Genomic DNA, 10,285 nt, shown 5'->3' on the forward strand with positions numbered 1-10,285 from the left:
GAGCCAGTAGCGACGCAGCAACTACAGGAGCCAGTAGCGACGCAGCAACTACAGGAGCCAGTAGCGACGCTACTCCTGTAACTTCAGCTGCAGAGGTCAGTAGCGACGCTACTCCTGTAACTTCAGCTGCAGAGGTCAGTAGCGACGCTACTCCTGTAACTTCAGCTACAGATACAGCTGTGACTATTTAATATGCGTAAGTTTCCAATTAGTTTCTGTTAATATCTAAAGTCTTTGCTCGTATTGAGACTATGAGCAAACATTACTGTGTAATGCAATAAATAATAGTTGTGTATGTAAATCGAATGCTTTTAATAAATGCGACGTAAAATGTTATTCAATATTTTATTCACCGATAATGTTTCATGTAAAAGATATTGTGTTCAAAGATATTGTGTTCAACTCTCTGGATCCGACGGGATGGCAGACCGACACGATCGGAGGGAGGTAAGGCGCAGGACCAACGACTTTAGGTGCTTTCCGAGTCACGGGGGCGAAACACCGCCGAACTTCTTGACTTCGGACTAATAATGGTCATTTAAGTCAGGCAACGCCACCGGTGCCGCGGTGTGGGAATCGAACCTTGCAGGTCGCCGGTCACCCAACCATTGCGCCAACCGTGCAGTCAGCAAATTGCTAGTAGTAGTATGCATTGCTTAGTATGTGTAGAACGCGTCGATTCAGTAGAAAACAAGAATGTTAGTTGTTTTGGTTTACTTTAAATTGATTAAAAACTCGTTTGATAAAATACATTACAAAATGGGGGCTTACTACGTCATAAGTTGTCATAAAAACTATTGTGGCGAAACGCGAATAATTTCTAGATTAGATGACAAAATTTCATGTGAATACATTGCTTATACAATGGTTAAAGTACTTCATTTAAATAAATACAGAATCTATATTTGATTTAAAAATATATGTTTTATATTTTAAATTATTATTTTTGTCTGAATGTTTTCCGGGAGCAAAATAGGCTAACTAAAGTCCTTGTTTTAAGATAATACCTTATCTTGTTTATTTAAAGCTAAATTAAATTAATGAAATTAATTTGTTATGTGGTTTTATTATAACGCATGTTTGAATTCTATTGTTGTTGCTACATATATATAGTGAAACTTGGTTAAATGGGACCTGTATAAGTGAGAAATCGCCACAACTGGAACCCATACTGAGATACCAACACATTGCCAATGAATTACCTCTATTAGTGGGAAAAAACAACGCTTTTTTTATCTTCGTTCTTTTGATTTATCATCAAAGTTACCTATATAACTGAGACAGCGAGTGCATTTTAATGCACAAACCTCAGTAACTGAGATAACATCGTTTTGTTTGTTGATTTACTTATTCTTATTCATTTATAATGTCCACATAACACATAGTTTTATTTAAGAATCACACCTCTATATGTGAAATAACCCGTATGTTCACCTGGAGGTGGTTAATGGAACCCTCTGTAAATGAGACAAATGTTTATTTATACCTGGTTATCCGAGACACTGGGTTAGTTATTTCACTATTTTTGCGTCATAATTGCATTTGTGCTTTATACACGTAGTGTCGATTCTAGGAAACTTAGGAATCGAAAAGCACTTGAATAATCCTTATTACGAGCCGAATGTCAATTATAAACAGATACCAAAAAAATCCAACTGATAGCCGGGGTCAAGTGAAACTTTTTTTTCATAAGCCTTACTCTGTTACGTTATGTTAGAAAGTTTCCTAGTATCCACACTACGTGTGACTTAAAACAAGTCTGGTTCCTCGTCAAACAGTTACGTGGGTAAGCTGAAAACCATAATTATTATTTTAGTGCCTACATAAAGTTAAAATACAATTAATTTGTAGTTTACACAAATAATGTTCCTTATCTTAATCGAATCTGTATCACGTTGTACACCAACCGATCCTCAGCTACTGCATCAAGCCGTGCAGTCAATTTTCTTTGGGATATTGTTTACTTTGTGTAATCCCACAATAGTGGAGAATCCTGGCACGGAACAAGGTTCTAATTAGTACAAAAAAACAACTTAGTCCCGTTATCAGCTTATCGCAAACTATGTACAGTGGCGGACAGATCCACCTGATCATTTTAAAATTGTATTGCTTGAAACTAACAAAAACATCAACCCATACCCAACAAATCAATCGCGAGAGACACTGGGTGTCGGGGATTGCGCGATGATCTACGGCCACCTTAAGTCCAGGTCTGCGGACTACGAACTACCCTTGCCCGACAGCAGGGCTGATACCGACCTGGAACTGTGGACTGCCTGGCAAGTTACCGGAGCTCCAGCTTGAAAAACAAGAGTAGAAACTGGGTGGTGGTGGTTTTTAGTCAGTAAGAGTTTGACACTTCCTCATGCCTCGCCCAAGATGGGAGAAGTCATAGTCAGGTGCATGTGACCACCATTGTACCTGCGATAACTGGACGGATATAGGAAAACCATGCAAGTTTCAAATAACACCTATATATACAGTAACACTAAGATATATAACTACAAAATCGCTACAAAGCTCGGGGCACCGACCGTTACAGTTGATTATGAATAAAATAATATAATTTAATACAATGGCAAGAACAGTGTGTCTGGTATTTCCAACAGCATTAACGATATTCCTCATGACCTTGATAGGGCTTGGATTTATGAACATTGGCCCCCTAGCCGCCTACCTCGCATTGGATTTGGGTTCAAGTAATGCGACCACACAGAAACCTGTCGAGGGTACAGTCATCAACACTACAAGCAACCACAGATACAATAAACCTCGACCACCATGGGCTACGGTAGCAAGCACCCCATCCTACCATTCTACATTTGGAAGAAGGCGTAAATACCATGACTACTACACTTCCTCCACTACAGAAAGTGCGCATACCTCACCACGTGGAATTCCTTTCAAAAATACATCAAGATATTGGCCCAATGAAACCAAATTTGAATCCAGTACAAAAGCGTATCCCACCACACCGTCAGTGAGATCCAACTACTATGATAGCCCCACGCCAGGAAGATACAACCACAGTGCTCATTATACGAGACCAACCACACCGTCAGTGAGATCCAACTACTATGATGGCCCCACGTCAGAAAGATACAACTACAGTGCTCATTATACGAGACCAACCACACCGTCAGTGAGATCCAACTACTATGATGGCCCCACGTCAGAAAGATACAACTACAGTGCTCATTATACGAGACCAACCACACCGTCAGTGAGATCCAACTACTATGATGGCCCCACGCCAGGAAGATACAACCACAGTGCTCATTATACACCCACCACACCGTCAGTGAGATCCAACTACTATGATAGCCCCACGCCAGGAAGATACAACCACAGTGCTCATTATACACCCACCACACCGTCAGTGAGATCCAACTACTATGATGGCCCCACGTCAGAAAGATACAACCACAGTGCTCATTATACGAGACCAACCACACCGTCAGTGAGATCCAACTACTATGATAGCCCCACGCCAGGAAGATACAACCACAGTGCTCATTATACGAGACCAACCACACCGTCAGTGAGATCCAACTACTATGGTAGCCCCACGCCAGAAAGATACAACTATAGTGCTCATTATACACCCACCACACCGTCAGTGAGATCCAACTACTATGATAGCCCCACGCCAGGAAGATACAACCACAGTGCTCATTACTATACACCAACTACACCGTCAGTGAGATCCAACTACTATGATAGCCCCACGCCAGGAAGATACAACCACAGTGCTCATTACTATACACCAACTACACCGTCAGTGAGATCCAACTACTATGATAGCCCCACGTCAGAAAGATACAACTACAGTGCTCATTATACGAGACCAACCACACCGTCAGTGAGATCCAACTACTATGATAGCCCCACGCCAGGAAGATACAACCACAGTGCTCATTACTATACACCAACCACACCGTCAGTGAGATCCAACTACTATGGTAGCCCCACGCCAGAAAGATACAACTATAGTGCTCATTATACACCCACCACACCGTCAGTGAGATCCAACTACTATGATAGCCCCACGCCAGGAAGATACAACCACAGTGCTCATTATACACCCACCACACCGTCGGTGAGATACAACCACAGTGCTTATTATACACCCACCACACCGTCGGTGAGATACAACTACTATGATAGCCCCACGCCAGGAAGTTACAACCACAGTGCTCATTATACACCCACCACACCGTCAGTGAGATCCAACTACTATGATAGCCCCACGCCAGGAAGATACAACCACAGTGCTTATTATACACCCACCACACCGTCAGTGAGATACAACCACAGTGCTAATATTGGCACAACCAATGGTAGTGATTATACCAATTATGCAAGTAATCTTACTGTAAACGTAAGTAGCAACGCTACTTTCATAAAACCTAAAACGCCAGTCACATACGACAGAAGTGAAAGTATGGCTGCTCCGAGTAATAAAACCAGACCTACATCAACAATTTACGAAGAAGACAAATATTACACAGGTGGTTCAAAGTCAGGTGCGTACCTCATAGGTTACGCAGTGGCTGAAAGTAGACCAGCTCCAGGTGGTGAGGGAGCAGTTGTAGATGAAAATAAGAATGGTGCAGAACCCATAGCTACAATAAATACAACATCAGTACTTGCAACGTCATACAATGGTACTCACACCGCGGCTATAGATAAATCTATTGCACCTATATCACTATACGAAGAAGATAATAGTACGAATGCAGGTGTAGTAATGCCCATCGAACATACTTTAACATTCTATAATGATAGCTACGCCGTGGCTAAAAGTAATTCTACTACAGATAGAAATAACAATGAGACAGGTACAAACGTTACGGTTGATGTTGGAAATACATCTGTAGATTACTGTAACAACTGTACAACCATAGTAACCAACAATGCAACGGAAGATACAAGTGAAGAACGATACATGACGCCTATAGAGCCTCCTGCAAGTGATTTTGTATTAAATAATGTGACAACTAATAATAAAACAGTGGATAATTGGCCAATTGAAGACTACGGTGAAGGTAACTGGACTACAAGTGGAAGATTTGACAATGATACTGTACCAGGTAATAAAAATGACACAGGTGTAGACAAACCCAGGCCAAGTGATGGAAATAGTACCATAAGTGCTTATATTGATGGATGGAATAGCACGTATGTAGAGGATTGGGACTGATATTCGAGAAATTGTGTTATATTAACATAATATGACAACTACCCCACCTGTTCTTTCCATTCTACTGTTCAATTAGCTTATAAAGGCCATTCATACATGTTGCTAATATCACGATTCCTTTCTAATCTATAAACACACCTCTATATTGAAATTTGTCAGTAAATCTATTACGTTATACTGTGACTGTGTGCATTTAAGTTTTTTTCAAATTCATATTTTTTATTTGCAGACTAAGGGTGAGCTAATAAGATGTTTTTAAAATAAAATTATAAATCGTCATAAACAGGCTCACGCCATGCAAATTTAAATGCAAATTAGGTGCAGACGAAATTAACACAGTATCATGCAAACATAACAAAAAAATATGTCTCAATCTATCGTTCAAATTGGTGTTGACCAGTGCTATTAACTATATTAGGTATAATTATTTTGTATATTTCATTGTTTCGTATCAGTATGACATGAAAAATAAATGGTTATTTTTATATTTCAAAACTTTTTTCATTTTTCGACCAATACCTACCTATCACTTCTTCGACAGTCGCAGTCGTTAGGGCCTATATTCTAGTGTCTCCTCGTTCATCAAAATTTTATTTTATGATAGTGTTTAATTTATTTGGTAATAAGTAGTAGATAACTTATCATACAAATGTGTTTCCGAGCCTCAGAAAAGGTCATTCAAATCGTAGCAAGCGGCGTCTTTTAAAGTGCACGCGCATTAGCTGGATGACCGACTGCTGTGCAACGTTCCGAATTGCATACCACACAGAACAACTCTTTATGTGATCCACAAATTGTTGTTCAAGATCTGAATCTGATATATATGATTATGTAAACTTGTTTGTTTCTAAACGCAACTATAACACAGGAAAAAATCCTGGTTTTAAATGACCCCACGTCATGGGAAAACAATTGACTATTGATTCCAATACCTACCAAACCTACGTACCGTAATCAATAGCTCAACTTGTGGGCATTCCGGAGCTGCGGACAACGTAACAGGTTACCGCGGACTACGGCTCAAAGCAGGAGAAGGAACGGGGTGGTTTTTAGTCAGTAAGTCTGACGCTCCCTCTCGCTTCGCCCAACGCGAAAGAAGTTATCGGATTCATTATTACTCGTACTTGAAACAGGGTAGGCATGAAAAGTACTTATGAATAAATTATGGTCAAATATTATCGGTAGTAGAACCTAGGTGTACATATCCTGGAAAGCCATCTTTTCACTGAACGTTCTAAAATGAACGCGACCGGCTGCACTGCCCGCTTAGCGCCTAGCTAGTCGCTTGGCGTGCATCCATGTTCATTTTAGAACGTTCGTTTTACTGGGCTACTCGCTAGGTGACGCGCTAGACACTAGGCGCTAAGCATGCCACCTGCCTGTGCGTTCGCGGCCTCAGGCAATTTGTATGCTTTGTTACTACTATGGTATAATAAGGCATGTATATAATAAATATACCTAGTTAGGTTTGTCGATAAAATACACGAAATCTTTAGCAACTCCCAATGTTAAGGAAAATATATGTAATTAATATTATTATCGCAGTAGGTACTAGCGGGAGCGGGATATTCTACGCCTGGAATTGACATTGCCAGTCAATCTTCAACCTTATAACAATGAACACGGTACCGCTGGTGTGTTGGTTACTGTTCGCAGTAGCCTTTTCATCCATATGTATCGTTATTACTGCGATTTTAAGGGAGAAGTTTGAGAGTGATGATATAGCCAGTAGTACACCAAAGTATGATGTGCCGAAGACTGATTATCCAGAATTTATGCCGCACCCTGTGGCTTTAAGAACATCGAGAATAGTGCAGCCAAAACTAAGGCAAATAAGTGTCGGTCCGTTTCGACTGCGTTTAATTTAAATGTGAGTGTCAACGACGAATTTTAGCAATTGTAATACGTACTTATCTAATTAATAAATTGTAATGTAATCTTTATGTGTGTTTGTTTTATTTAAAGTGAGTCTATTTACTGTATGTACCGTTTCATTCATAATTGTTTAATCAAAAAGTTATCTGGTGTTTCGGCTGTCATGGGCGGCGGCGATTGCTTACCATCAAGTGATACCACTGCTCGTTTACCGGCTTATTACATAACAAAAAGTAATTTAACAAAATCAGTGTTCCTGTGACTTGCATAGCTTTTTTCCATTTTTTTTTTTAATAATAGAAATGCAATAGTGTTGTACTTTCCTACCTTTTCCAAAACACAATTTAACAACATAGTTAAGTAGTTATTTATGTAAGCTAATTGTACTTAGCTTTAGGTTAATCTTGTTTTGAGTGGGGAAAACCATCCAATGACTTCTCCCGCTTCGAGTGAGGCGAGAGGGAGCGTCAGACTCTTTGATCCGAATTCAATAATTATTTATTTTTGTGTTAGCTAGTCCAATTATCGAGAAAGTTTATCTTATTAATGCGAAAGTTTGTGAGTTTATGTGTTTGTGGGTATATTTATTACACAATCACGTTAAAACGATTGAAGGGATCGGGATGAAACTTTTTTTTAATATTTGGATTAAATATTTGGAACAGGGGTAGATTATAGTCTAGAATAATACATAATGATACAATTTATCCCACATTTATCACATGGGAATGCGGGCGAAGTCGCTGTCACAAGGTATTAGGCTATGAAACATGATGCCATCAAAAGGAACCGAGCAGAACATTATTATTCTAAAAATAATAGTCTTTTAACCTGGGAATTGAAACAGAAACCCCTAACTAAGTAGATTGTATTCAAAACAATAATTATTCAAATACCTATAGAGGAAAACGCGAGCGATTATTGATATTAAATTTGAAAACTATTTTTTATCACAATTCCTTTACATTTTGGAAAACCAAAACGTTAATTAAAGACCAACGCACTTGTGACTGCTCTGGTGTTGTGGGTTCATTAGCGGCGCAGATCGTTTACCATCCGTCAGCACATTTGCCTCCTATTCCATAAAAAAAACAAATAATAGGAAAAACATGTACCTAATGCTATTGTTATTCGAGTTAGTATTTATTTTATACACTTAATTAAGAACCGTATCGGTGCATTCGCGATAAAATTATTACCTAGGTATTTTAAGGTAACAAGGAAGTCATATAAACAATCGTTAAGCCAGTTTTACAAACACGTGTATTATATCATCTACAAAATATACTATGTAGTAGGTATTTTGTAGATGATATAATATAACTGTTAATATTTTTTATGTTATAAGCCGGTAAACGAGCACACGGATGACCTGATGGTAAGTAACCGCCGCAGCTCATGGACACCCGAAGCACCAGAGGCGTTATGGTTTTCTGTGAAGCCCTGGTATTACTCCCGTCGAATCGGCCCATTCGTGCCGAAGCATGGCTCTCCCACATTTAAAAACTATCGTGATCCATACTAAATTAACTTTAAATCTCGGTTAACTTACGTATATTAATTGAGAAAAGCTCTACTAGTTTCGAGTCACAGAGACACTCTTTATAAGGAGCATCGTGCGCAGATGCGGCGACATCAGTAGGCTACACGACGTCGCTGCGTCATCGCTGATTTTTAGTTAATAACTTTTAATATAATATGAGTGAAATGGCTAAAGGGATCGCGATGGAATTTGTAATATAGCTAGATTATAATCTGGAATAGCACATAGAATGCCGCCGACACGCCAAGCGTGTTCTTGCGAATTTCTATAACTACGCCTCGAACACGACAAGCGTGTCCTAAATGTATTAGTGATATTTCGAAAATTAGCCAGAATTGCCTTTTGGAATTCTCAGTACATAATCTGCTAGCAATAACTTAATGATTATAGGGCGGCATCGCTATAATCATTAGGTTTTGACATCGCTATGAACTTCAAAAAAATAATGGTGGCAGTGAATGTGTTAAATATAGATGTAACATCCACTGTTCACCAGTTTCGTTATGAATCGTATGTATTGGGTATGATCATGATCCCATTACTACGATATCAATCATCATTCAAAAGTACAAGCTACTACGAGATTTAAACAATCGAAAAAACCTCATAGTATTTACCCGACTCGGGTGAGGCGAGAGGGAGTGTCAAACTCTTACTGACTAAAAACCACCCCGTTCCTACTCCTGCCTTTAGAGTTTCGAGCCGGAGCCCCGTTAACTAGGCCGTCCGCAGGTCTAGGTAAACCGAGAATCACAGATATACATCTTACATAACCTCACACCTGTCTCCCATGGGGGTAGGAGAGACAATGGAACGCCAATTGCTACGAATCTTACATACCTTTTTCGCTTCATCAACAGTCATCAGTTTTCATGCATGCTCGTCGATAAAAGGTTAGATATAGTCTGTCGATATCTGTGCCAAGAACCCTAGCTCGGTTTACAGCTATTCGACTAACGATTCTAAAAAAAGCAAACGTCACGCCTTTTATACCCGAAGGGGTAGGCAGAGGTACTCACCACGACACGTAATGCCGCTATACAATGTACACCCACTTTTCACCATTTGTGTTATAAGTCCCATGTAATAGGGGGTGAGCCTATTGCCATATACTGGACATAATATCAGACTCCGTGTTACTACTGAGAAATTTTCGAAAAACCGAAAATACCCCAGTAATACTTTGCCCGACCCGGGAATCGAACCCGAGCCTCCGGCAGTCGCACTCAAGGCTCGGAACCGGTTTAAAAAATACCGGTTTATATCGGTTTTCCTCCGAACTTTTCTTAAGAACGTGAACATTTAAAGAACTTTTATTTAACCTAAATTAACCGGTTTATTCGACGAGTGGCATGTCGGTACACGCGTTGAAATATTATTATTGAATATAATCCGAACAGCGCGCGGCGTTTCTTTGATGTGCGTCGTATTAACCGGTTTTTATTGCTCTAAACCGTTTAATCCGAAAAAACCTTTATGAAAATACTGTTCCAAATACTGGTTTAAAAAAACCGGTTTTGCGAACGAAACCCAATGTAAAGGTTTTGCGTACAAGTACATAATAACGGTTTGAAAATTTAACCGGTATCCGAGCCTTGGTCGCACTTGCGACCACTCCAACAACGAGGCAGTCTAACGATTCTAGATTCTAGAAGAACTAGATT

At 39.6% G+C, this 10,285-nt stretch overlaps 2 protein-coding genes across 2 annotated transcripts in view; both read left to right on the top strand.

The window, feature by feature from the left end:
- The window catches only part of LOC118268878 (troponin C-like), a 266,651-nt gene that overhangs the window by 241,043 nt on the left and 15,323 nt on the right, over positions 1–10,285 (top strand). The window lies entirely within an intron of this gene.
- LOC118268965 (uncharacterized) lies at positions 2,576–5,203 on the top strand. Its single transcript, XM_050699587.1, has one exon. The coding sequence runs from the start codon at positions 2,576–2,578 to the stop codon at positions 5,201–5,203; it is 2,628 nt and encodes an 875-aa protein (XP_050555544.1).

Source organism: Spodoptera frugiperda, chromosome 2, assembly GCF_023101765.2.
Source record: "Spodoptera frugiperda isolate SF20-4 chromosome 2, AGI-APGP_CSIRO_Sfru_2.0, whole genome shotgun sequence".
Classification (NCBI taxonomy): Eukaryota; Metazoa; Arthropoda; class Insecta; order Lepidoptera; family Noctuidae; genus Spodoptera; species Spodoptera frugiperda.